The 27,974-nt window shown below is 38.8% G+C and overlaps 2 protein-coding genes and 4 long non-coding RNA genes across 13 annotated transcripts; 3 read left to right on the top strand and 3 right to left on the bottom strand.

Annotated features, from left to right (window-relative positions):
* Positions 1-448: 448 nt before the first annotated feature.
* LOC143180818 (uncharacterized) lies at positions 449-1,669 on the bottom strand. The gene is made up of 2 exons (XR_013002188.1): positions 804-1,669; positions 449-587 (listed from the first exon to the last, which is right to left on the bottom strand). It is a non-coding gene; the product is annotated as an uncharacterized LOC143180818 (long non-coding RNA).
* Positions 1,670-7,734: 6,065 nt separating this feature from the next.
* Positions 7,735-8,547, bottom strand: LOC143180782 (uncharacterized). The gene is made up of 2 exons (XR_013002181.1): positions 8,380-8,547; positions 7,735-8,068 (listed from the first exon to the last, which is right to left on the bottom strand). It is a non-coding gene; the product is annotated as an uncharacterized LOC143180782 (long non-coding RNA).
* A 415-nt stretch (positions 8,548-8,962) lies between these two features.
* On the top strand, positions 8,963-12,249 carry Ste14 (isoprenylcysteine carboxylmethyltransferase ste14). Its single transcript, XM_076381128.1, has 3 exons — positions 8,963-9,527; positions 9,618-10,097; positions 10,183-12,249. The coding sequence occupies exons 1-3, from the start codon at positions 9,330-9,332 to the stop codon at positions 10,363-10,365; spliced, it is 861 nt and encodes a 286-aa protein (XP_076237243.1). The 5' UTR covers positions 8,963-9,329; the 3' UTR covers positions 10,366-12,249.
* A 1,025-nt stretch (positions 12,250-13,274) lies between these two features.
* Positions 13,275-27,963, bottom strand: LOC143181003 (basement membrane-specific heparan sulfate proteoglycan core protein-like). 6 transcript variants are annotated; one of them, XM_076381122.1, is made up of 31 exons: positions 27,861-27,963; positions 27,568-27,745; positions 27,255-27,465; positions 26,622-26,762; positions 26,230-26,523; positions 25,956-26,158; positions 25,652-25,877; positions 25,190-25,560; positions 24,837-25,119; positions 24,314-24,749; positions 23,335-23,477; positions 23,095-23,275; positions 22,589-22,861; positions 21,959-22,513; positions 21,468-21,888; positions 21,164-21,389; positions 20,748-21,033; positions 20,379-20,639; positions 19,990-20,256; positions 19,442-19,627; positions 18,803-19,072; positions 18,481-18,632; positions 18,095-18,402; positions 17,506-17,972; positions 17,263-17,428; positions 15,340-15,733; positions 14,890-15,253; positions 14,611-14,812; positions 14,177-14,527; positions 13,641-14,081; positions 13,275-13,552 (listed from the first exon to the last, which is right to left on the bottom strand). In XM_076381122.1, the coding sequence occupies exons 1-30, from the start codon at positions 27,943-27,945 to the stop codon at positions 13,823-13,825; spliced, it is 8,160 nt and encodes a 2,719-aa protein (XP_076237237.1). In that variant the 5' UTR covers positions 27,946-27,963; the 3' UTR covers positions 13,275-13,552; positions 13,641-13,822. The 6 variants fall into 6 exon arrangements, with proteins under 6 accessions (XP_076237237.1, XP_076237239.1, XP_076237238.1 ...); XM_076381124.1 differs by having other exon boundaries at positions 18,481-18,611; XM_076381123.1 differs by having other exon boundaries at positions 19,445-19,627.
* LOC143181005 (uncharacterized) lies at positions 16,606-18,657 on the top strand. 3 transcript variants are annotated; one of them, XR_013002208.1, is made up of 4 exons: positions 16,606-16,965; positions 17,999-18,183; positions 18,267-18,412; positions 18,495-18,657. It is a non-coding gene; the product is annotated as an uncharacterized LOC143181005 (long non-coding RNA). The 3 variants fall into 3 exon arrangements; XR_013002209.1 differs by having other exon boundaries at positions 18,486-18,657; XR_013002210.1 differs by having other exon boundaries at positions 17,988-18,183.
* Positions 22,892-24,918, top strand: LOC143181006 (uncharacterized). The gene is made up of 3 exons (XR_013002211.1): positions 22,892-23,008; positions 23,104-23,232; positions 23,325-24,918. It is a non-coding gene; the product is annotated as an uncharacterized LOC143181006 (long non-coding RNA).
* Positions 27,964-27,974: the final 11 nt, after the last annotated feature.

Here is a 27,974-nt window from a genome sequence, read left to right as displayed (position 1 = left end):
AATCAATGTTTCCGTACTTTTTACCGATTATAGCAACTAATACGTCCAATTTTCGTTCATTCATTATGAAATAAGTATTATTGTACAGTTTTCAATGTTTTGATACACAGTAAAATAACGTACAATGCGTAGGAGCTACGAAAACATTGCTTTTTATTTTTTTACTATGGCATTACTTTACTAAATCGGCATTTTAAAAGTCTTTCTTCTCGTTTTTTATTTTTTACAACTTGGATAATTATTTTAAAAATCTGAAAAAATTCTATAATATATGTCTCAATAGTTAACGCGGTCCTAATTTTTTTCATAATTTTTCATCGAATAGTTTAGAAGAAATTGAGCATTGACGTAAACATTATGAGTTTCTTGTACAAGCCTCGAGCACGGTGAATAGCAGACGCTCCGCGTAGCTTGTGTCCTGTCGCTGGTCGGCCGAGCACTCGCTATTCGCGCTCTCTGATTGGTCGGGGTTTTTCGTGAATAACTCGTTAACAAAGCTTCGGAGGATATTTTTGTAAAGGAAAATGTTGTTTAGAATCACCCCAGGAATCTCCCATTTCCGGCTCCCGCACTTAGTTTGGGACACCCTGTATACATACATACATACAAACAGTATACGACTTACTCTATATATATAAAGTTATTTACACAATTATTATATAAATCTTATAAATATAAACTGTACACATTTCTAATTATTATCATTACTATCGCTTTCACTAGTGTCTTGTACAATACTGTTAGAAATTTACTAAAATTATATTCTAACTCTTGGACGCTTATTATAATAATTATAAGCTAACAACGAATTCGTTAAATCAGGCGCAAGAATTCCACCGATGTTACTAGCAGCGATGCTCGAGCCAGAAGGAAGGGCCCTACGCGTGGGGTCCCTTTCCGCACGTAGTTTCGGCTACGTTGCCGAGGTGCGTTGTCTCCCTGGGTTTTTCTCTGGGTTTTCCCCCGGGGTTGCCGCTTGCCCTCGCGGAGTGCATTTCTGCCTCGGTGGTTGCTTCCGGGGAGTGCCACTCAGGTCGTTTAGGCGGCAATTTTGAAAATATCTTACATTCGGCCATCCTGACGATACGTCTGTCCTCAGACGCTCTCTCTGTAAGATAATCGAAATTTGCATCAGTTTCTTGATGAGCAAAATTGTGGTGTTGACTACATATACCAAGAGGAAGATGCTTATCGGTTATGGGTGGGTGAATAAGTAGGTTTCGATCGCGATCAATCGAAACCAGAGTCGTTGACTCCCATATTACACGCAACAGTTATGTGGCGCATGATAAGCCGTGCTCACTGAAGAGGACACGTTCTGCATTGCGACGTCCATCGTCGCCCTGATGAGCTGAGCGCTACAGCGCTCGCTGCAGTGAGAAGGCACTCCCATGCCTTGTTGATGCTCCTTTTATTCGGTTATTTTGACCTGACGCCCAGCGTCATTCAAAATGAACCTCCGACTGCCTCAACACAACACACAGTATCACATCGGAATCAACTTGACCTGGGACACCCAGTGTCCACGCTCGGTCCACGACCTAGGGCACCCAGTACCCATCCTCGGCCAACTCGTTCATGATCTAGGGCACCCAGTACCCATCCTCGATCGCTGCGTCCAGACCTAGGGCACCCAGTACCCATCCTCGGCCATCTCGTTAATGATCTAGGGCACATGTACTTCAACCCAGGGCACCCAGTACCCGGTTGTACTTTAACAGTTCGGAGCACCCAGTACTCTACTGTAGGAATAGAATTGTTTGTATCTATTTATTGGGCAAGCACGCGACAGAAAAGTAGGATTAATATGCGTATGCGATCGGCAAAAATCCGTTCAAGCGCCGCCGTTAAGCCGAAACCGTCCCGTGAACTTCAAAGTCGTTGCGTCGTGATCGATCTACCGTATCGTTTTCGTATTCGTTCGTTAACTCGCGTAGCTCTGACCCCGCGCGCCGCGGGTGCGGCCTTTTGTTTTCCGCCGATCGAACGTTCTCGCATCTTCTCGCATATTCTCGCCTATTCTCGGTATCCTTTTCGAATTAGGTGCGTAACCGGTCGTTACGCGTCGATGATGATGTCGCGGCGTATACACAAACAACACATATTCTAGCGCGCACACACACACGCACACTCTCAAACACACACACTCGCACTCGCGTCAGTGCTCACATCCTACACTACTGTTAAAGTTTCTTCCAGTTGCGTGTGTCGTGCTGGCACAACGTCCAACGTTGCCTCGTACGATGTCCCTCGCAATGAAGTACTCCAGGTACTGCTGCTCCAACGTTGTTGCGTTTGCCGAACGTTCCGCGACACCACAGCTGCTCATTGCGGCGGCTGCTCGCAACCACTCCTCCTTCGTCCTCACTTTGTCGCCGGTCGCTGTTTCTGTACAACATAAGTAATAAATATCAACAATAATCATTGGTATCTCCAGGCCACTGGGCCTGCCAGTTCCCTATAAACGTGTCAACGTTCATCTCCCGTCATCGTCGCCTCCTTGGATGTAAATCCAAGGCTTGATCTTATCCGCTGCCACTACTATTTTCGTTCTTCGGCCCCCACTGCGAAGATCCTCCACCTCGTACCGGTCATTTGGAATGACAACCCGTATGCGGAAAGGTCCTTTGTACTTTGGGAACAGTTTGCGGCTACTCCCGGTGGCTGGTTCGCTGGTGACCTGCACCATAACTAGTTCTCCAACGGCGTATTTCCTTGCATTTCGTCGTGCCTTGTCATAGTACGACCGCTGCTTCCGTTGATCGTCCGTGATGTGTTGGTAAATCCGCTCTCGTAGTTCCGCTAGGCCCAGACGATCAATTTTTCGCCGTATAGCATTTAGAATTCTGCCTTCAGCGATGCTTGGTAGTTCGCATCCGATCAACGCCTTCATTGGTGTGGTCTTTATGGTTTTGTTATGGGCCGTGTTTAGCGCGCTTTGTATTTTTTTCACCTCCGCGTCCGAGTCGCGAGGGTCTTTTCCTGCCGCAGTGGTTGCAAGGGCATCCACGATAGTCCTATTGTACCTTTCGCACTGTCCATTCGCCCTTGGAGTGGCGACGGCGTTCAACACGTGCTTTACCCCGTACGTGTTGCAAAACGTTCTGAAGCTGCGAGATGTCAAACACGTGCCGCGGTCGCTGATGATGCGCGTTGGTGTTTCGAACAGATACATCAGATTAAGGAGTGTCCTGACCGCGTACTTCGTCTTCTGACTCTTGACGGGTTCAGTTACTACGAACTTAGTGAACGCGTCGACCACTACGAACAGGTATTTATTATTTCTTCTACTACATTCGAATGGGCCTACATGGTCGATGTGTAGTGTATGGAAGGGTGTTGGTATCTTCTCGATTGGATTCAGCTTACATTGCTTTTTCGTCATCTTCTTCTTATAGTAAGCGCAATTGAGACACGCGCTCACGTATTTGGTAACGAACCTGCGCGTACTGGCGAACCAATAGTTTCGTTGTATCCGCTCCAGGGTCCGCTCAACACTCGGATGTCCAGCATCGTCGTGGCATAACTTACAGATCTGTAATCGAGCGTTCTTGGGTACTGCCCATGCATCCTTCCTTCCCGGTAGTCGACGATAGAGTTTGTTGAACTTCAGGAGGTACTCACTGAAGTAGTGTTTCGTTTCCGCTATCTTCTCGTTGTTTTGGAGTATCGTTCGGATATGTGCTAACTGGTTGTCCTGCAACTGAGCTGCCACTATCCACTCGTCCTCCGCGATGTCAATATGTGTGACCTCCAGGGTCACCAGTGGGTTACGACTCAGTGCGTCCACGTGAGCCATTCGAGTACCTGGTCGGTATTCGATATTGAATGTGAACTCCTGCACCTCTAACCACCAACGTCCGATTTGAGGCAAGAGATCCTTTTTCGAAAAGGTCGTCCTAAGTGCATTGCAATCTGTGATCACGGTAAATTGTAGTCCTAATAAATATACGCGAAAATGACGTAATGCCAATACTACCGCCATTGTTTCCAACTCATAAGAATGATAACAGCGTTGGTCCGTTGTTGTTTGCTTACTAAAATACGCGACGACGCCTATGTTGCCGTCTTCCTGTCGTTGCAATAGTATGGCGCCGACTCCCCGAGAACTCGCGTCTGTATGCAGTTTTGTTGGTCTTGCTGGATCAAATATCGTTAGCACCGGTCGCGAAGTTATTTCTTTTTTTAATGTACGGAAAGAACGTTCTTGCTCTTCTGTCCATTGCCAAGCAACGTCTTTTCGCGTTAAGCGCGTAATTGGTTCCGCTATAGTTGCGTAATTTTTTACGAACTTTTGGAAATAATCAGTGAGTCCGAGAAATTGTCGCACTTGTTTGACCGTCGTAGGCGCCTCCATCTGTAGTACGGCTTCGATTTTCCTTTTGCCCGGTTTAACCCCTTCCTCGCTTATCTCCCGTCCGAGATAATCAATCGATGTTTCAAAGAAGGAGCACTTCGATAACTTAAGCGTAAGTCCGTGTGCTCGGAGTGCTTCCAGGACCTGCCGCAGCCTCTTCAAGCCCTCTTCCGTCGTTCTCGATGGAATGATTATGTCATCCAGATACGGAAACGCAACGGTGTTTTTGAAGGATCCCAGGACCTTGTCGATTAATTGTTGAAATACGGCCGGCGCATTCGTTAATCCGAATGGCATGCGCTGGAACTCGTAATGGCCGTCTGGTGTAACGAACGCAGTTTTCGGAATCGATTCCTCTGAAACGGGGACTTGGTAGTATCCGGACGCCAGATCCAATCCTGTGAAATATTTATTCCCTCCAAGTCCGTCGATTTGATCGTCGATTCGTGGAAGTGGGTAGTTCCTTTTTTTCGTGATCGCGTTTAGTTTGCGGTAGTCGACGCACATCCGGTAATCTCCCGTCTTCTTACGGACCAGCGTAATCGGACTCGCGTATGGTGAATTTGATTCGCGAATAATACTGTTTTCGAGTAATTCGTTTATCACTTCGCGTACGATTCTTCTCTCTGCTTCCGCCAAGCGATACGGATGATATACAACTGGTGTATCCGTTAAACACTCGATTTCGATGCATGTCGTGCTCGTTTTTCCTAAGCCGCGCATTGATGAAGACACACAATCGCGGAACTCATTAATTAGAGCGATGCACGCTTCACGTGTCCTTTCGTCTATGTTGTCACTAAATTTCAGTTCGGTAGACGCATCGAAATCACAAATGTTTATATCCCTTACGGATCTGGTTTGCGTGTGTCCGACTTCCGGAATTTCTTTAAATATTAAACTGTTCTCGCGTTTAATCATTACAACCTTTTCTTGAAGTAGAAAATCTCGTCCGATAATTACTCGATAGGTCGTATATTGGTCTGGAACGATATACGACTCTACTTCTGCGGAAACACTTTGGATTCCGATAGTTATACGAGCCATTTCATTCACCGCGATGGTTTGTCCCGCAAACCCGCGAAGTGAGATTTGATTCGTGGATCTCGTATTAAGTCCCATACTTTTTGCCAACGATGAGTGCATTACTGTACACGCACTACCGGTGTCTATTAAACTGCTGTTGACTCTTTGGCCATTTATGCGAATACTTAGTTCATACAAATGAGAGGTGCGTTTCAAAGACTGAATATTATTTACCTCTTTACAATTCCTTGCGTAATGGCCCGTCGCTCCGCACGAGAAACATTTTATCGGCGAATGGTCCATCTGTGGGGTTTGCTTTTGCTCCTTGCAACGTCGATGACGATGGTAGCCATGGCCGCGATGGTCCCGCTGTTGGCGCCCCTGGTTTCTTCGGCATCCGCGGCATCTCTCCTAACTTCCTCATAAATAAGTATAGCTCGTCTACGGACTTTAAATTTGCCGAGCGCACCGTGTGAGCAATACCCGTGTTAGGGATTCCTCCTATGACGGCATCAATCAAGCTGTCCTCTGGGATGGACAGTCCGAGTTTCCGTAGCTTTGCCAGTTTCTGGAAACAATATCTCCCAGTTTTTGCCCCGGTTGGGCACGATATGCCGAGACGTCGTCAAATCGTTGGCTGAACGATATGGCGGTTCGAAAATGGGTTTTTAGCGCGGCCTTGGTTTCTTCCCAAGTAGCAGCAACGTCCTCCCTGGCCTCGTACCACAACCTAGCGTGGCCCTTCAAACGCGTCGTTATGAGCCGCACGACAGTATCGTCGCTCCACCCATATTTTTCTGCTAGCACGTCCACTCGCTTGACCCAGCGCTCGATCGTAGGGTCCTCTTCCTCTGGGTCGTACACCGGAATCATGAGCTCGTCGCCAGGTCTAGCACGGCCTGATGCTCGAGGACGCGAATTGCGGCGACGATTCATATTTTCGATTAACAACTCCAGCCGTTCCAACCGCTCCATCACGGGATAAGATGCACGCAATGGTGGAGTACGTGCACGTGAACGTGCGCGGCTCGCGAACGTGAGCGCGAGCATGAACGTGAACGCGAACGTCTCGCGGCTCGTGAACGTGAGTGCGAACGCGAACGCGAACGTTGGTCACGCACAGGACGCGAACGCGATCTCCGGTCACTGAATGTCTCCAACAGTCTTTCGAGGCGATTGAGTCGAGCATTTTGTTCACGAATGCTCTCCTCTGCACTCGCCTCAGATGAACTCTGTCTTTTTTTCTCCGCTTCCGCGGTTTCGTCACTTTTGTGGGATTTACGGCCCATATTAACACTTATTTAACTTACACTATCACTATACTAAAATGCGTCTTTATCGCGTCACTACACGGCAATGTTCGAAACCGTGTAATCACAAGCGCGTTAAGCACGTGAATTAGTCCCACTTCTGATATGTTAGAAATTTACTAAAATTATATTCTAACTCTTGGGCACTTATTATAATAATTATAAGCTAACAACGAATTCGTTAAATCAGGCGCAAGAATTCCACCGATGTTACTAGCAGCGATGCTCGAGCCAGAAGGAAGGGCCCTACGCGTGGGGTCCCTTTCCGCACGCAGTTTCGGCTACGTTGTCGAGGTGCGTTGTCTCCCTGGGTTTTCCCCGGGGGTTGCCGCTTGCCCTCGCGGGGTGCATTTCCGCCTCGGTGGTTGCTTCCGGGGAGTGCCACTCAGGTTATTTAGGCGGCAATTTTAAAAATATCTTACACGCATAATTAGTTCAAGATAACATCTAGCTAACATTTCTGATTGCCATGATCGTATCACTATCACATGAATCACAAAATCAACCACCAAGAAAGAGGTATAGAATTCTCCGATCGGCAATAGTCGGTACTGTCCTGTGCATTACGAGAACGTAACAGGCCAGGCAGATGCAATTAAAGAATCCGCATTATGCTTGAGAAGGAGGAAAGCCATCCAGAGGATAGCCATCCAGTCCCCGTAGTGGATGCTTTTTCGGGGGAAGGTGGAGGCTTATTTGAAGGTCTGATTATTGAATAGACTGTATTGCGTTTGCAATATTAAGATAGGTGAATATATTCTGATGATAAACACATTTTAAAAGAACATTAAACAAGAGAATCAAGGATACTCCGGGATTAGAGACAACTTTCCGATCGACTCCTTTTTCCCGTTACAAGACAAAAAAAGAATTACAATCATAAGAAAAATGAAAAATAACAAAACATTTGTATGTCATCCATTTAGTGGAGAAACATACTATTAATAACAACCTTATAGTTATCGTTGAAAAAGATTGAACGATTAAAGTCCAAAATATGATCCCTGAGGGACACTCGAACTAACTAAATTAGTCTACTTGTTACAAAATTTGAGATCTAATCAAAGGGAGAACAGTTAAAGCTAATAGTAGATAGTTTAGATAGTATTATGGAATGAGCGACAAAAACCTGTCTAAAATTAATGTACACTGCATCGACTTGATGTCTCGCCTCAATAACATCTGTAATACAACAACTATAATTCATTAAACTGATAACAGTAGGGTAGCCAGCTACATAACCACATTCTTCTTCAGTTAACATATTTTTTAATAATAATTATAAGTTATCAGAAACCATGTTCCCCAATATCTTCGATATAAGGTTTCCTTTATTTATTGGCCTTTAACCGGTAACCAAAAGTCTGTCTTCATCCTTAAATATAGAAGTAACAATACTCAATTTCTATGTCTCAGGGAAGATACTTGATGTGAGAGATTTGTTATAAATAAGCCGAAGTATATGAGAGATGATAAATTTACAAGGTACATGATGTAACAATATAACCTACAAACTATTAGATTGGGTAACCTATACTATCCTTTAAAATTAGAGAATACGGTGCTTTATCATCTCATTCCTATGCTTATTAAATTATTATAGTCATTAAATTATTAAATTATTATTAATTATTATAGTCATTATATTATTATTTCATCATATTGCCATGTCCAAAGATTACTAACCATGCACATTAACCTTGTGCACTGTTCAACCAATTATTATTATTATATTCATATTCTTCGGATAACATCGAGTGAAAAATTTAAATTAAACCAAGCAAACAGTTTGCAAATATTTTACGACTAAAAATTTGATGCGCTGACGATGCAAATAATTATTAGCAAGGAATCGATTCGTTCCTATTTATTTAGGTTATAGAATTGACAGTTTCATATAGGCCATAGGCTACAACCAGCATTTAAGAGGTATCTAGAATAGGGAGAAGACCTCTGTATTTCCATCCCTGGTCGATAGAGGTAGCATTTTCGAGCGTTTCCAATTAAATTGGACATTCTGTACGTATAGAATAGAAGTTCGTGGAAAGGAGCGGTTTAGTTCATATTCGTTGTTCGTATTTATTCATATGATTCGTATCTGTCACCACTGGATTGCGGAAAAGCTGTAGTCCTTTACTAAATAAATTTAGAAAATGTTTTTATCAGTACTAAATTAATAATATTTTTATAGATAAATATGATATTGTATATAACGATAGAGAGATTAAATAAGAAATGCAATTAACGAAGTAATCAGACGATTTTGAAAAATTATGAATATGATTTTCAAACTTCATGAATAGATTGTAGACGCAAGTGTCATATTTTAGGAAATGTAGAAAGATTTTATCACATGATTCAAATTTTGTTAAATGGTTTCTCGTATTTTTAGCAATGTTTAAATGTTTATAGTCCTGTTAGTAAATTCTTCGCAGGGGTGAGAAATCAGTCGAATGTCTACAATTGCAGGACAACAATAAATAAAGACTTCACATAAAATAGTTGAGAGCATTTCATTCGAGGAAAGTTAACGAGTGAGGTTAGAAAATTAATGACAAGTAGAGTTAAGTAATGGTGAATTGTTTAAATATTCTGATATTTATTGGTTTGAAAACATCAAATACATTTAAAAGATAATGTTGTGCTACGATGGGAAACTCAGTTTATTTTCTTTTTCTGTGGCCGCCGTAATTGCGGTTATACCAGAAATACTTCTGAAATTAGAATTTGATGTTCCCCGAACTTATTTTAATAATATTTGGCTCGCACATCTTTTTCAATATGGGTCTTTAAATTTTCTCCTGCTTCTAGCTTTCCGTGGCTTTTCTTATCAGGTAAATTATATGTAAAAAATGTTCAAACTATACATAATCACATTGTTCATGTTGTATATGAACTACTGAAACTAATTACGTATAATTCAGGTTGCTGTAAGAGCAGTTTTCTTGGGATATGCTTTTGGACTTGGTATTTTAGTGTCACTTATTGCACCACTCTCATGGAAGATGTTTGGTACTTATGCTGCTGTATTGGCTGCATTTCATTATTCTGAGTTCTTAAGCATTGCTTGGATAAATCCATCAACTCTATCCATTGACAGTTTCATTCTGAATCATAGTATAGCGTATGGAGTGGCTGCTTGTTCTAGTTGGATAGAGTTTGTTATTGAGAGACAATATTTCCCAGAAATGAAAGAGCCTTCATCTATATCATACTTTGGATTAATATTGTGCATATGCGGAGATACATTGAGAAAACTAGCAATGTTTACAGCAAAGCACAATTTTAATCATATTGTACAAAGCGAGAAAATGGATAACCATGAACTGATTACTTATGGAGTCTATAGACTTTGTAGGCATCCCAGTTACATGGGTTGGTTTTATTGGTCTATGGGAACACAGGTAATGATCATTTGTACAAGAATTATTGTCTTAAATATGAGAAACGTCTGAAAAATTGAATATATCTTGATTTTTTGTTTTGTAGCTGATACTTCAAAATCCATTTTGCTTTTTGGCATATACAGTAGCCTCTTGGCGGTTTTTTCATGACCGCATTTTGATTGAGGAGATTACCTTACTCAACTTCTTTGGACAAGACTATATTAATTATCAGAAAGAAGTGGGGACAGGCCTGCCATTTATATCTGGTTACAAAGTGAACTTATAGCAGCCAGTTTCTGTGTAAAGATACATAATATGAAATGGTTTCAAAATAATATCTTGCTGAACTATCTATCATCAGTTGATAGAATTTCTGTTATTCATTCAAACAGAGTGATAAAATACTGCTAATTAATTTTATTCATGACAGTGTGAAAAGGCAATTGCCTGATTAAGTATTCAGATAAATCTAGTGTTGCTGTGATCCAAGGATTTCAGAAACGCTTCTGCGTTTTCACTATATTCCTTCAACTGAGCATTATTTGCTTCTCAGCAACTATTACTACCCAGGGATAGGAACCAACTAGTTCCTCATCCTAACAGCAATTGTTGGAGAGGGTAAAAGATATTACTTGATTTCCTGCCTGCAAAGAAGAGCATTTTAAATGGGATTTCTAAAGAATGGACCATCTGTGCAACTCAGTTAAATGAGCATATGTTATACTGTTTGTTGTACATACATTGCACTTTGATATTTCATATTAACAAGACACAATTCAAGAAGTGAGAAGTAACACTGTGAAATATTCATGGAAGATGGTGCAGAGGATAAACACTAATCTGATAGACTGCATTTTGTTTTTCGGGATCAAGCTCTGTTATATGTTTTCATAGATGTCCAGATACTATTAATAGGTACAGTCGCGGATTTCAATATAGTAAGAAATATCGTTGACAATACATTGAAGTCCTTTGTCAAAATTTATCAAAACGTTTTATCAAATCTTTCTTATTCTGGGATAGTCATCTTGATAGCTTGCAGTAAACAAATAAACATATTTGGAAAAATTTGGTGATGTAATTACTAATTTATCAAAGTTAAATTTGTAAGATAGAAATCTGAGTGCCATACTTCTGATAAATGCGAGTATTTTTATTACTAGTTGTATTTGCTCTAGAAGTGTAATAAGATGACGTTATTGGAAAGTTTTATGGATCACAGTTCTAGCATGGTAAATGTAGTATGATGTGAAATGACAGTGGCAAGTCACAATTTATAAGAATTTTGGCAAGATGCTCAAATGATGGTTGGCCTATATGGAAAAAGTAGAAGAGATTTCAAGTTTAGGAGCATTGTTGGATATGTACTGACACTACATATGTAAAATTGTGCCTATAGTAATATTTAAGGATCTCTTAAGTGTATTGAATATTGTACACAATATGAATTAACAAAAATATTAAACTTGTTATGAGATTGCGTTTAATCTCGTAGAGGTTGATAAATAAGCAATTTCTCCATAGAAATTTCTCCGTAGAAATTGCTTAGGGAGCAAGATGTTTTCTCTCGTACATTTTATGCTGTTATTAAATATTTCCAAATCAACAAGTGAAATCCTTGGATTCTTTTGAATTCAACAGGAAATGTTAGCGTGTAATAGATTTGAATATTTAATTTCTATTAAATATAGCATTGAAACACAGCACGGGATAGAGAAAGTACTTACATGATCAAGGCCCTAATAATTACGGAGTGATAATGAAACAAAAGTTTCTTAACAAAATTATATTTATTGTCTCGTTTTCTTTTAAAGTATTATTCATATGTAACAATAGACTACACTTTCATGTTATTTTAAATACTTTCAATGGATGATTATACACATTTGTTTTTTATACTTATATATGTATATACATGAAACGTATGTATAATAATAAATACTGCATTATTGCATAATGCTGTGGTTGACATTTGCATCGACATTCAGAAAGTATTCATTCGACTCTGGATAATAAGATGCTACAGGTTGGATTAATGGACTTACATTAGTCGCATATAGCAAATTACTGTACACGATTTACAACATACCAATAAGATTTTGATATATTCTTATAACGCCTATACGGTCATTTAACAAATAATTTTGTCCTATTATAATTTGTAAAGATACTTTCGTTGCCGATTTGTATGATCTTTATGAATTATCCTAGTTAATTGATGATAAATCATAAAAATCTTTACTGTATTTCGAGTTATAGTAACAGAAACAGAATATAAGAAGTTTGTTTAACTTGTGTTATCGGCTACGAAAAATGAAAAGTGATCAAGTTGTTATTATTGTGCATTAGACATTTGTTACATAATAAACAGAAAAGTTTTCATATAAGACAACTGACATTTCTAATTGTCAATTAATCCTAAAATATGGGAACATGCTAATGGAAAGTGAATATCGCATCATATGGTTTCGCAAAGAATAAATAATAACAATCTGGAAAGTTTCATTCAAGTACTCTATGTTCAACTATTCTCTTCATTATAAGACTATCAGTAGTCTTTGAGAAATATCAGTTGTACATAATTTAAGAAAGTGCCAAGGTTGCAAGACTAATTATAATTATTTACATATATTTGATACAAATCTCATTATGACTAGCAACGCATCTTACTAGCACCGACCTTAACTATACAAATACTTTATAAGTAACTTTCTTCAAATATCACATAAATGGAGTACAAAGTGTTCTGATAAGAAAAGTTTATACATGTATGTATAGAGCACTTCATTGAAACCAAATACTGTCTGTTGATCTCTCTGTATCCAATGAACACTACACTTTCACTGAAGTAAAGATACATGTAGCAGAGTCTATTGTCGATCTAAGTAAATGTTGAAAGAAAATTTTCTTAGCAAACAAAAGCTATTTAGCTCACTGTTGATGATAGACTGTTCATCAAATATTTCTTATTGAGTGTTTATTATTTTTTTCCGCAATTGTTGGGATGTACAAGACATGGATTATTAATGAAATTGAAAAAGATTCTTTTTTATGATAATATTATATTCTTTTTAATGTAAGCTAATAACTGCTGTATCTTACTTAGTGAAAGATTAAAGGAAGCCCTATCAGGAGACTAAGAACGTAGATAATGGCAGTGAAAACTTATGCATGATTTGATATAATATTGTGCTTTTTTGCAGTCATGCCAGTGTTTAGCTTCTAGTTATGGCAGTTGAATTAAAGAGCAAGATATTGTTAAAATAAAGTCAAATTAAAGAATTGTATAACATTTTTGTATATAAATTAAATATATATTTTCTTTGTTTATGTTTTATAGAAATGAAATTGTATAAAATGCTATAGTTAACTTGACTATAAAATGTCAATATCATTTAAGGATGCTTAATAATGATACTTTCTACTGACGTGTTCCAAGATCACCTTTAGTTGGGAGTGTGTTATCCAAGTCTCTGGAAAAAATAAAAATAAAATAGTGTTATTTTAAGCTATAAGCATATTCTAATTTTAGACGAGGGATAGTTTTTAAATTAAACATACCATAACACTACCTTTCCTCAGATATTACCGAAGCATTAAACAATTTACAAAATTTAGTAATTGCAAATATTGTTTGTCAGTAGCTGGTAGAGAAACTGAATACAGGTCTCTGTTTTAGATTTTAAGTACATTGAACTTATAAAGAGACATGTATTCCCTGAACATGTTTCAATTAGAAACACTTAACTCAATATACATTTCATTGCGTTGATGGCGTCTATGCATAATACTGTAAAAAATACACTCTGTTCTCGAACGTCCATAGTAAAGGCAAGCAGGTTTTGTAGCAGGATCAATAATGAATAATGTTTGATATTATAAGAGGCTAAATTAGCCGCTGGTTTCGGGTGAATAATGTTTACGGGAGGTGGAGGGACAAACGCATCAAAGATATCAGTGTCTGCATCGGTAAACACCAGGGATGACGGAATCCATCTTGCTCTGAATAGCGTGAAAAATAACAGAATACTTAATTTGTTAAAAACCTATCATGTTCTTGTAATATTGTAATGATACGAAAATATTTGTTACTTTACCTAGTGCATGGAGAAACATTTTTCCCTCTTATGGCCTTTTCACCAATATCAATAGCCCCAGAGTCCTGTACTTCCATGGTGTAAATACAGCCCGAGAAACCTTCTTGATACTTTCCATAAGTCATAGCATAATCAGGCACACCTCCTAAATAAACGTTACCTTTGGTATTCAAATCTTGTTGTGTTCCATAACTGCCACTGTTTTCAAGGTGTTCACCATTCAATTCAATGCTACCATCGTTGCCCTGGCGTTTCAAAATTATCCTGTGTCTCTCTCCGTCATCTACCTTTTGAGCAGTGACACGAATTATGACTGGTCCAGTACCTAAATTGTATTGGTACTCTACATATCTATACGGGAGTAGGTAAAGTTAACTATGCTTTGAAAAATTATTAAATCTATTTGAATAATACCCATAATTGATAACACTTGCCCATCAACGACTGCCAAGGCTATATAGTGATCAGGATTCAAATCGTTTGGTGTTTGCCCATGCCACATGATTAATCCTTTCGTTTTATTAGTCGAAATTTCAAAGCCTAGAACTTCACGGTCTTCATCGTGGGTCATCACAGACTTGTCCAATTCTAGCCACCCGTCTCCCTTGAATGCAACATCGTACGTTACTTCTGCCACTGCAAATTTATAATGTATTTTAAACCATAGTTCATTCGATTTAGGACAATCGAGTCTAATGCTTTGTTATAGTTACATTTTTCACAGTTCTGTCCATTGTAACCCAATCGACAATCGCATTTGTAAGATCCACGTAGATCTGTACAGGAACCTCCATTTCTACAGGGAAGAAGGAGTTCGCATTGCTTCAGGATATTTTCACAATTTCTACCTACATAGCCATATTCACAAGTGCATGAGTAGTCATATGAGTCTGTACTCTGACACATTCCATGAACACAGGGATTTGAAGCACAAGGATCGTAAGGAATTGGGGTTGACGGAGTAGAGATTATAGTAGTTAATTTTGTTTGATTCGGATGCAAGGCATTGCAATCATCGATATTAGCGGAATCTATCGCTAATTTTAGTATGTCCACGTTTATAGAAGATACTCCAAGCTAGAAATATAATGAGACACGTCTTATTTTGTATAAGTAAAGATTATGTGATTCTATTTAAGAGTGCAAGTTTATAGAAAACTTACGTCGCTGATGCAGCCGCGAAAAGTGCGGCCAACGCTAGTGTTTTTATTCACGTTGATTCTTCTGCGATCAACACCTCCAATATATAATGGTGTATTAAGTGTCATGGTACGAGCGATTCCTGGAGACTTGCCACTAACGGTGGGTTCTCCATTTACTGTCAAATTTCCTTCCTTAAAGTCTCTGTTAATTGATACGTGGGTCCATACACCAGGTTGCAGTAAGTGTTTTGATCTAATGATCGCCAGACCAGAACCAATGTCATAGCGAAACTCCACGTGTCTGTCTTTGACAACAAGTGCTACGAAGTCGCCGAGTCCTTCATCACTTTGGGAACAGTACATCAGGATGCCGTCGCTGTTGTCTAAAGGATTGAAGTTCAGAGCCACCTTCAACCTATAAGAAAATTGTCAGAGTAAAATACTTGTTTTATTTGAATGTGAAGAATGAATGAAAGGAAGTTTCTGTTAATGGGACAGAAAAACACTGTTATTCTTACAGTAGGATCACAAAGAAGATAGTTTTTACTTTGTAACTCACCTTTGTGTTATTTAATAGTATTTAATTTACAATTATAGGTGTATAGATTCAATGTAATAGTGATTCCTGTTAAAACAATTTTTATTTGCATTACAAGACATATATTTATATTTATGTTTATAGTATCATTTGAAGCCTGTTGAATACATTAAACGTTAATCTGGATCTAGAAAATATACTTCGACACGTTCATATAGGTTCTTACAAATAAGTACAAATGTTTCATACGTGCCGCTGTACATATGTGTATTTATATACGAGTCATGTATCATTTCACCACTTTGATCGTTCATTTAAGCTCCAAGACTACTGTTAAATGCATTTCATTTGGCAGTGACCTAATTAGTAGCTTACTTTTTAATAATAATTAAAGTGACTAACACAATGCATTAAATGTATTATTCAAGAAGCTGTACAAGAAGAATTCCTTATGGTCTAGAAGGCATTTAACAATAAGCTTTCTTATAAAAAAAGAGAGCCTTTTCAAAAATACAGTAAATTCTTGTTTGAACTTGATAATTTTAGAAGAGAAATTTTTATATAAAGATTACTTGAGACCGTAAGGAGTTAAAGTATAAGTATAACAAGTATATATTGACTAATAATCTAACATTACAGCACCATGAGGTTCATTCCGAGGAACTACTCATTATACAGGCTTGTTGTAAACACCTAGCATCCACATCATCTATGACACATATGAGGCAGAAATAAAAAGATCTTTCTAATGTAAATAAAGTTCTCATAAAAAAAATATATGTATATGTATATGTTTATGTATGTATGTATATATATACATACATATACGTGCTGACTGATACTATAAATAGCAATTACGTAAAAATTGATTTGTTCCTATAACTATTGCATAAATCAAATATTACGAATGACTTTTTTTTCTATGTATGTGCAACGATTTGGTGAAGAGAATGGTTTGTGTGGTGCAGATTATTGTGGTGATGTGGCCTCGATCGTGGATTTCTAACTTGTGCGTTGCGTGATCGTAATCGTCTATGTGTAGTACTCATTCTTGTCCTGAAAATAATTCCTACGATTAGGGATAACACAGTTCCATTAGGATTATACAGGTTAGTGCTGCTCGAACTTATGATTCGAATCTAGAATTTGAGATTCTGTGTTAATCAAAGAAGTGTCAACTAAATAACTTCGATTGCTAAACAATACACTACAGTTGTTTGAAAGGCAACATACAATAAAAATATGATGCATTACTTAATAAAGAAATCTAACACAATATTTAGGAACTTTGTAATAATAGAACATTACTACAAGCTATAAAATACATGTACTAGAACATCTACTAATATTTTAATAAACGATTGTATTACATTATAATCATGCATGTGCTCTGTGCAAACTCTTACCGTCTAAGGGCTTTGGGTGTTTCGTGTGCTATGAAAGACTTGTCGTCACGGAAAGCTGGTTCGTAAATTTTAATCGTGCTTTCACAACGAGATCCAGTTTTTCCATGAGGACAGTAACATTCAAATCCTGTTTCTTTGTCCTCGCACTTGCCTTCGCCGCAAACACCTTAGTAAAAGATCAATACATTATCAACATTTTTCTAGAAGTTACATCTTGTTCCGTGATAAACAATCACTTTTTACCTGGAAAGCAGGACTGACCAACGTGGTCACAGTGTTTTCCACTATAACCAGCCCGACATAGACAAATGTACCCATTCTTAGTAGCAGCCTCCTGACAGACACCACCATTGTTGCATGGATTCTCAGCACATGTCTCACAGTTAGTGATTCCAAGACTATCTGTTTGGTCACCAATCAAGTCGATTTCCTTTTCTCCTATAACTAATTTGCTGATACAGCCCACGAAACCACTAGTTACTTCCGCGTGTTTGTTAATTGTATTGTAGCTGGAGACTCCACCAATGAACAACAAATCCTTTAGATCTAATCCTTGTCTTCTGCCCGCTGTAATTCCTTTGTAAGGCCCCTCACCATCTACTAACATTGTTCCCTCTTTTCGATTGCGTTGAATTTTGATTGTGTGCCATTCACTCAAAGAGATAGGTCTGTCTGCACGAATAATTGCAGGTCCAGAACCAAGGTCAAAGCTAAACAGAACATAGTTTGCTTTCAGATACGCTAGCGGGAGAAGACGTGTAGAATTTCGACTAGAAGTTGGTTTAATGTTTGATCTAATTGGAAGTTATTCTATAGATTATTTAAGACTAACCTAAACTGTGGATATCCTCGTACAAGAGATAACAAGATGAAGTCACCATTCCCCCGACTTGATTCGTCATTGTATAGTATAATACCGTCGTAAGTTTCGGGTTTGAAGGATACTTCGATGTTGAACTTCAAATAAGAGTCTGGTAAAGGTGGTAATGCAATATAACTTATAGGCGCCTGGTTAAAATATGGAACTACTCCTGTTACAACCAGTACTGTTGGTATTTCGATTTTCTCGTGATCATTGTTGACGGTACAAATGTATGTTCCCGCGTCTTCGGCCTTTACGTTGATCAACTTCAGCTTACTCTGTGAGAGAGTAAATAAAAAATCAATATATATTAGAGTATTTTTAACTACGCAAGCGGCTGGAAAGTTAAATTATACCTCAGAAATTTCAGCATCTTCTGGTAATAAGCCTCCGAGTTTCTCCCAATGGAACGTAACCGGTGAATCAAGATCAGTCCTACAATTCATCTCTATGCTGGATCCATAGGGTGCATATTTAGTTTCAATTGCTGGTGCATCATTATGTCCACCTAATAAAACAGCATCCAAAGTTAATTATTGCTTCCTTCCTATCATCAAGTTTAGCATATACTTACGTTAAGCATAATTTCGCAAGCATAAATAAAAGAGATAATGAGTCAGTAATAGAGAAGACAGGGCATTCTGGTTACTATCCAAAAAAATGAAATGAAAAGTTTACCATGTACAACAAGATTGAAGTCCTGTTCGAAAGTGCCTTCAGGTGTATCTGCTGTGCATCTGTAGGGTCCACTGTCGCTCACAGCCACGTTCGATAGTCTTAAAATATTTCCATATTCTTGGGCGTTTGGTGGCAAATTGGGATGATCTGGTCTGGACCAGTGGTAACGAGGGCTATGGGTGCCAGTATAGGCACATCGTATATCAATGTTATCACCAATGTTCACTGGGTCTTGAGAAACTTCAACGCTAATATCAGGTATAGCGGTAGCTGTAATGGGAATGCTCATGTTAAAATTAAACACAATAATTGTTTATTTCAGCGTAGACGTAGACATATCTGCACTGTTTCTAGACAATTTTTTTTTACATGCATTCCCCAACTCTAATATCTGACACTGAGTAGATAAGACAGCAAGGGGAGTGCAATGACAATTTAATATAGGGAGTACAGTTTAATCGATTCAGTGACGATTGTTGTACAACTTTTGAGGTTTGAATACTTAATACTAAAATACTCATTTTTTTAGACGTAAATAATTAAGGGCGACGATGAATAAATACGAGATCGATTAACGGGAATGTAGAAGCGTTAATTCCAAGAGACGTCACAGGGAACACATAGTATTTCAGAACAAACCACGTCGTTGTTGAAGATAATGTTGATTTCGCGGTTGGTCGTCAAACTTGTCACCGATACTGGAGAAGTAGCGTATATTGACGATGCAAGAGTAATCCAACAGAATACATCCTTGAGTGTCGCATTTGCACTTTCTTTGCTTGCACTGCGTTTGGTTCGCTCGCATGCAATCCGGTCTCAAATTTACTAAATAACAACGCGATCGCTATAAATACGCTTTTACGGAGCTGTGAGATTATATCGATGATGATTGATTTGTGCGAGTGTCATTAGTGATGAGCTATGTTAAAAGAAGTACTCTATAGTACAGTTTTAAGCTAAATTATCTGAACCACAGTGTGATATCTGCCAAACGAAGGTCATCTAATTGCTCTTTTACTTCTTGTCTTGAAAGCTTTCATATTATTTCTGTTACACTATATTTTGATTACTAGTTAATTTTTCTTTTATTTGGGACTAATTGTGTATGGAAAGGTGTGGCAGCGAATTCAATCTGAAAGAATAGCATGACAAATCTTATATTATGAGAACAGATTTGTCAAACTTACGTGAAACATTCAAATTTATGTAATCGCTGGATATTCCATGGATAGTTTGAATCTGACATGTATATCGCCCACTGTCTTCAGGTCTGGCTCTAGGTAATTCCAGGTAATCATCTTCAATTCTAGCATGTGAGGGTAATGCTTGACCTTCCCTACTCCAGTGAATTGTAGCTCGTTCTCTCACGATGCATCGCAGGTGTACAGGTTGCCCAGCAGAAGTTACCACATCTCTCTGAGCTGCTCGAACAGTTGTGTCTTCGTAGGGATGTTCTGAAAGCATAATATTTCTCTAATAATGATATACTTATCTATAATTATCTATACTTTTAAAATACATATACATTGGAAAAATCTATGTTAATTCAAACTGAAATTTTTTAAAGTGAACTCACCATTTACTAAAACTTCAGCCACAGCTTCAGCGGTTCCTGCATCATTGCTTGCTTTGCAAACGTATTTTCCAGCATCAGAATAAGTGATGCCATGAAATTGCAAAACGCCACGATCATGGGAAACACTGTATGGAAGACTACGTCCTATGGCAGCCCACTCAATAGTCATTGGTTCATCTCCAGTTGCACTACAAACGATTGATGGATTTTCGCCGGGTCCAACAGTTTGTCTGGGTGGATTCAATACAATTCTAGGTGGCGCTGTAAAAACATAGCTAACTTAAACAAAGAAGTAACAATCTTATACTATTTCAATTTTCCTGTTACAATTGCAAGTTTGCAGGATATATTTTCTAATAATTCTCTTACACAATACTTCAAGATGAGATTTTGCTCTAAAAAGAATATTGCGAGCATGGTCCATGCCCAAACAAACGTATTCTCCAGCAGCACTTTTGTCCACAGCAGGAATAGTCAGGACTCCGTTATGAACCGTGCTACCGACTGGTAGAGGCTGATGATCGCTTCTCTTCCAATCTAAGTAAATATGATTTCCATCTGAGGCGTACGCCTGGCAACGCATCTCCACTTTTCCACCGTTGGGAATTCTGAAGTAATCCTCAGGAATCGTTGGTTCGTTTTGATTTGGATCTCTCTATTAAAATGGTTCAAACGTTTTGTTCAATTTTATTCTTATTTAGCCCTCAGCCGGCGGACTCGACGTCCACCGTGAGAATGGATTAATTAAATGGTTACATAAATGAGTATCACAAAAAAGTGCGTACATGAGTATTAGAATCAGGATGCGGCTTTTGTCTATCGTCAGGGCAAGGAACGTCACCTCTGCAAGGTGGATAGACTTCGTTGTCATCGTCTACGCGTAGGTAAACGCGCTCTTCAGATATTCCAGCTGCGTTTACTGCATGGCAGGTGTACGAACCTTCGTCATCTGGGGAGACAGAGAGTATTTCATAGACAGCGCTTAGGGGTGTGTCCATCTCTAACGAGTTTCTGTAAAAAACGATATTTAGTTACAAAAGTAATTGATCCGGTTAATGTGGTATAATTTATTATGTTTCCGAGACGTACGGTAACTGTAGTTCATTCATGTGCTTATGCCACACAACATTAGGTTGAGGATTCCCGCTTGCACTACACACTAGTCGTACTCTGTCACCTGGTCGCACTTGAAGAGTGCCTGAACCAGGTGAAATCCTGATCACTGGGACAGATTGTACTTCTAAATAGGCTACTGCCGAAACGGAACCGACAGAATTGATCGCCGAACAAATATAAGCTCCATTATCGAATGCTGTGACATTGGTAAGTCGTAAAACACCACCAGGAAGTTGTTTAATATTAGGTGGGAACGGTCTACCATCCTGACGAGACCAATGTAGCTCTGGCATCGGAGTTCCAGCTATTGCTCTACATTGTACATCGGCTGATCCACCCAAGGTAACTGTCTGAGTTTCCTTGGGATACAATTCCAAAACGGGAACTTCACGAGCTATTTAAAAAAACAGGTAATTTTTCCAGTTTTTAAAAACAAGTGAATTTTAAAGAAAACTTATACTCACGTTCCACTTCGATGATGGCGCTGGCTTCATGGCTACCAGTAGGTCCAGTTACTCGACATACATAGACTCCACGATCGGAAATTTGAACATTGACAATCCTCAAAGTATCACCAACTTGTTGAGCGTTAGGACTCATAGTCTCAACATACTTGCTCCATCTTACTTGTAGGTCTGGTTCTCCACTTGTAACGCATCGTACTTCGGCTACACTTCCTTGGGCAACCGTTTGTCTCTCAGGTTTTACCTTAACAGAGGGTGCTGCACGTCGAGGCAGTATGGTTATAGTGACAGTATTATTAGTTTCCGTTCCTATGAAGCTAATCGCAGTACAGACGTAGACACCGGAGTCGTATTGAGATGGATTCGTGATAGTAAGTACTCCATTGCGTTGGTTAGCCGTGTAAGGTAAAGGAAGATTTCCTTCTCTAGTCCAGGTGATGTTCGCTTTTTGGGATGGAGTACATGTGATCCTAACGACTTCTCCAACTGTTCCAGTCCATTCTGGTGGAGTGATGGTTGGAGGTATACCTGTTCGAGACGGCTTGTGGGGATTCTCTGTCAATAGAATGATGATTGTTAACTTTGTACAGTTAGCTATCCATAACTCAGAATTATTGAAACTATTTCTACCTCTGACGTAAAGAATGGCTGTCTTTTCGTCAGTGCCAACATTGTTTCTGGCAATACATTTATATTCAGCAGCGTCATTTCGGGATACTGCTCGTAGTGTCCAAACTCCGTTATGGATGATTACTTCAGGATTCATGATACCATGGATGCGAATCCATTCAATTTGGGGCGGTGGATTACCAGTGGCTTCACAACGGAACTCCGCGGATTCTCCTTCAATTGCTTGTAATGACGGTGGCATGATGACAACCCTTGGAGCAACTGGATTTGCGCCTTTAATGAAACATGGGTAATAATAATTAACTTACAAGCGCAGATAAATAATCTGATTGTTTCCAAGACCAAATAGTTTTATCTTATATACCTGGGATTTCTAACAAACTTTTGGGAAACGCTGCATCCGTAATAAGACAATAATGGGTGATTAAATAGTAAAAACTGTTTTTTAAGCATAAAATCTCTTAAATCATTCTAATTTATCGTTTAATCTACTTTTTCGATCTTACCTCCAACAGCAAGCGTGATATTCTTGATGGCAACAAATACACCATCACTCACTTGGCAGACATAAATGCCACTATCTGACACTCGCACATCTCTGATAATTAATAGACCACGGTTGTCGACGACAAATCTTCCAGAAGGTAATTCACCACCTTCTTTTTCCCATTGGATGCGTAGAGATCCCTGAAATATATTTAATTTTAACTTGATTTGTTTTTATACCTATTATTAGGTTTCCTTACATTATCCAAAGATCTGCCTGAGCAATGATATCTGACAGTAGTTCCTGCTTCGACGATTTGAAATTCAGGTCCCTCGATGTAAACCAAGATTCTTGGTGGAATTATGGTGGGATACGCTGTGGTAGTTGTTGGATTATGAGTTTCTGTAAGAAGACCACACGTGTTTAAGAATACGAAATATTCAGATGTTTTCTAATTGCATTACATAAAGACATACAGTGAAAACAATGAAAATATAGAATAAGTTGATAAGAGAAATTCTGATCCAATCGACAAAGAAACGTATCTGATGATCCAAGAGTCCTACACCTGTGAATAATATAATGAGCAAGCTCCTGAATTCCATATGAATAATAGAAAAGCTTTACTAAGCGGGTTGGATACTTAACACCCCACTAAATAGGCACTACTACGATATTTTACAAACACCATTTTTAGAATGTGTCTGATGAGGGAGAAGTAATTAAGACACAAATGAATGTGAGACTCATAGTGCTTTTGGTACTTAAAGACGGACAAACACGAAATACTCTTGTGATATGGTCCGCCAAACCTGGTGAAACTGACGTCATAACCTTGATTAGCTCTTTTCCGCTACGGTCTTGAATGTAGCATTCCACGTTACAGGGATCTTGTCGCACGTAAACGTACCAAGTACGCATGTATCCTTTTTCGGTCTTCATAATAGAATTAGGCGTACTACCGTATGCGGTCATGGGCCAGCCATCGTACGGTGACAATTTAAAGTAGATATAGAACGGATCCGGAGACTTATAACTGCAGGTGAACAGTATCCAAGAGTTTGGTTTTACATGGCCGTTCATTGGCATTAGACTTACCATCAGTTCACCTAGTCCATAAAGGTTTGTTCAAAGAGAAAAGTATTAGCAAAAGCGAGAATCTTAGGTTCTTATTGGATTTAAAACGAACTTTCGAATCACTTTTGACATTTTGCAAACTTAGCTCCGTTTTTACCTACCAATTTCTTGACAATATTGGCCTGTGTATCCTGGCAAACAGTGACATTTCACATGGCCGGACCTGCTGATCTCGCAACTCTCTTCATTCTTATTACAAGGGCACAAATTGCAGGAACCCAGGTAGCTCACAGATCGGTTACTGGTATCCCTGTAGTAGCCACGAGCGCAAGATTCACAGGATGTACCAATGTACCCTGGTGGACAACGGCAAACTTCCACTTGAATTGCTCGCCTGTTGCCAGTTTGAAATTCTGCAGCTGTGTCGAGGCTTATGTCACTGATATAAGTGGCTGTCATTCGTTCACTGTGAGATGCTCGCACTAGGATGGCTTCAAGGTTGGACAACACAGTCATGAGATCGATACGAGAAGCAACACGTGGACCTTCAGCAGTAAGACGTTTCCACTCTGATTCTCTCAGTGGTACAGAATACGTCTGAAAGGGTTGATTTAATGCATCTATGTATAAGAATTGTAGACACAACGATGATTTTCATATTTATTTTGATATTTTAGTACGTACCAATGGAACGTCAGGCTGAATTTCAACAGGGTTCGTCCAGAATAAAGTTATTCCATTTCCGACTAGAATTATGTCTTGATCTTTGTAACTTTGAGCGCCAGGATATGCCGTAATATGCTGAGTCAACGTCAAATTGCCACCATAGCTTTTTACTTTATTACCAGTAAATACTGTTGGTAGAGACCAGAATAGTCTGCGACCTCGACTGTCTGGATAGCGATAGCCAATTTCATTCATGGCCAAGTTTAAGTCAAAACTGTCATCGATTACCTCCTGCCTTGTTCTGTGGATTAGTATTTTCTTTATTGAGTCTGCAAATTAAGTTTTATTCGATCCAAAAGGTATGTACTCACGAATCAGTGAGAGTGAATTCTCGTTGAGCATCGTAAACCGAGACTGGTATCTGTTGTACATATAGCGAGCTTTCGTGACACTGATTTGTTATGCCACTACAATAACATTCGCTACATCCATCAGGGTTGTCAGTGGATAATCCAAATGTTGATGGTCGACATCGATTGCATTCTGAACCTTCTACGTTTCGTTTGCACTCGCATTGATCGTCAATGCACAAGTTACTACGTGAACCAGCTTTATTACATGAACACCGATTCGGCCTTGGTCTGCTGTAGATACAGTCATTCGGAGTTCCTCGAGTTGCATCACCCTCATATCCTGGTTCACAGATCTCGCAAAAGTCTCCAGTAGTATGATGTGCACAATTCTGAAAAAGAAAAGTAAATCGTAAACAAATTTTCTTTATCTACGAAGAAACTTTCTCCGCCTAGAAGTTAGAAATTTATTTTCTCACTGACCTCACATATTCCAGTATCTGGATTACACTGATTGGAGTGACCATTGCAATTACATGGTTCACAGATACCTAGGTAAATGCCTTCACTAGTTCTAGTATACCCAACATCACAGTCCTCACAAGAGAGTCCTTTGTAGCCAACTGGACAGCTACATTCTTCAACTTCTACTGCTCTAGATCTTCCAGTGTTGTGTTTTCCAGCCGTATCTAGGGACACTAGAGACAATCTGCAAAATAAGTTATTTAGAATCTCAAATCTTTTATTTATTATGAAAATTATTCAACTGATTGAAGGAATAACTCACGCAGCTTCGTCAGTGTGGGTTGTGTAAGTGGCTTTGATTCTAATTGCACGTATGTCAGCCAATGCCATCAATAAATGTTCTCTGTCAGCCGTTGTGCCATCGTTGCGTTGCCAGTATTGTTCTAGAAGAGGAACTGTGAATGTTTGTGGAGTGTTTGGTTCAGGAGATTCTCCGGAGAAGTATAGTAGATTGATGTCGTTAGCCTATACGATAAATGATCTTTTTTAAGTTACATACTTTGATGAAAACTGTTCTAATAATTCATTCTACTAACACTGATCAATTCGACATCAGCAGCATTGTTTCTGGAACTCTGGCCGCCTGGTGCAGGAACATATCGCACAGTATATTTAAGATTTCCACCGTACGAAGTAATCTGATCACCCAGAAAGATGCTAGGTAATTGCCAGTAGTAGACATCGTTATTTCCACGGTTTGGAAAATCGTTGTAAACGATTTCTCGCGTGATAGTATCCAAACGAATGCCCTCTATTATAGCAGGTGCGTTTGGAGTTTTCGATTCGATGAGGGAGAAATCTCGAATGGAATTAGTAAAGGAAACTCGTATCTGTCAGATATTATATGAATAGAATTAATTAAAGAATACTGTTATTTTGGTTTATTATTAGTGTTGGAAACAACACTGATAATAACATGTATACTTACATCGCTCCTATACCAATTAGACGACACGCATTTGTTGGTGATGCCCATGCAGAAACAGCTGATGCAGCCGAATTGATTTTTCGCGGCCAAATTGAAGGTGTTCGCCTTACATTGATTGCAAGTGAGGCCCGTCGCGTATTGCTGGAAATTTAAAAGTTCAAATTACTTATATTGTAAACATAAAAGTTTCTGATCAGAATAGTGTAATTATTGTGTATTTTACTTACTTTTCGATACATAGGAACATTTCCGCGTAAATGACAGCATTAATGACATTAAATATATTATGTAATCTCATTTAATATAAGCATAAAAGATTTAAATATCATTAAGTGTTCAATGTAATAGGAAAGATTTAAATGAATTTACACTGATAAATGTATCTATTATAATTTGTAAAGTTTCATTAATTGACTATCCAGTTTTATAAGCATTTATAGGGGTGTGCGGGTACCTAAAAGTTCGCAATGTTCGAGCGCCCATGAAGTCGGGTACGTTATGTTTCTTAATGATTTTTCAACGGGGGTTACCACTTAAATTTTCAAATTCAAATAGGTTACTGTGTTCTACATTATAATATGCACATCCCTAGACATTTAATAAAAATTACAACATAATTTTTAAGTTTAGTACCTTGCATCGACATTGTCCAGTAAGCGGATCGGCAATCAAGTTGATACTACCATCGGGATCGCAATGTCGTATTGGGACACACATGTCTCCTGGAATGAGTGGATTGCCTTGATATTCAACATCGCATTGTTCGCATCTACGACCAATATATCCGGGTGGACAGTCACAAGTTGGTTGACCATCTGACCCAAGGTGACAAGTACGGGCAAACCTGTGTTGAAATAATCAGGAAAATGAACAAATAATTATAAAATAGAGAAGGGTTATAAGCTAAATACGCAATAGGTTTTGCATGATGAAAGTATTATCTTACTGATTTGAGGGGTTGGTGAGCGGACAAGGACAAACTTGACAAGGAATGTTTCTTGATGGATTTCCATAATACCCAGGAGGACAGGGTTGTTCATCTCTGTAACACTGACCAAGCCAGGGGCCCTTTTCTCGTCTTAAGTATCCAGGAGCGCATTCTTCGCATGACAAACCGGTGTATCCTGAACAGTCATTATATTTCATAATTATTTAGAATTAGATTAAACTGAACTGAATTAGACTGTAATAAATTAAATTAAATTGGATCGAATTAGAGTTTATTTTTTGTTTACGTACCGGAGGGACATTGGCATTCCTCTACATAAGATGCTGATCCTAGACCAGTGTTACGTATATCAGCGGTGTCCATCACTATATTCATGATTCGAATATCCAAACTTGGAGAATCGT

Source organism: Calliopsis andreniformis, chromosome 6 (assembly GCF_051401765.1).
Source record: "Calliopsis andreniformis isolate RMS-2024a chromosome 6, iyCalAndr_principal, whole genome shotgun sequence".
Taxonomy (NCBI): Eukaryota; Metazoa; Arthropoda; class Insecta; order Hymenoptera; family Andrenidae; genus Calliopsis; species Calliopsis andreniformis.
Note: the sequence above shows the minus strand (reverse complement) of the source record. Positions and strands in the feature narration are given on the sequence as shown.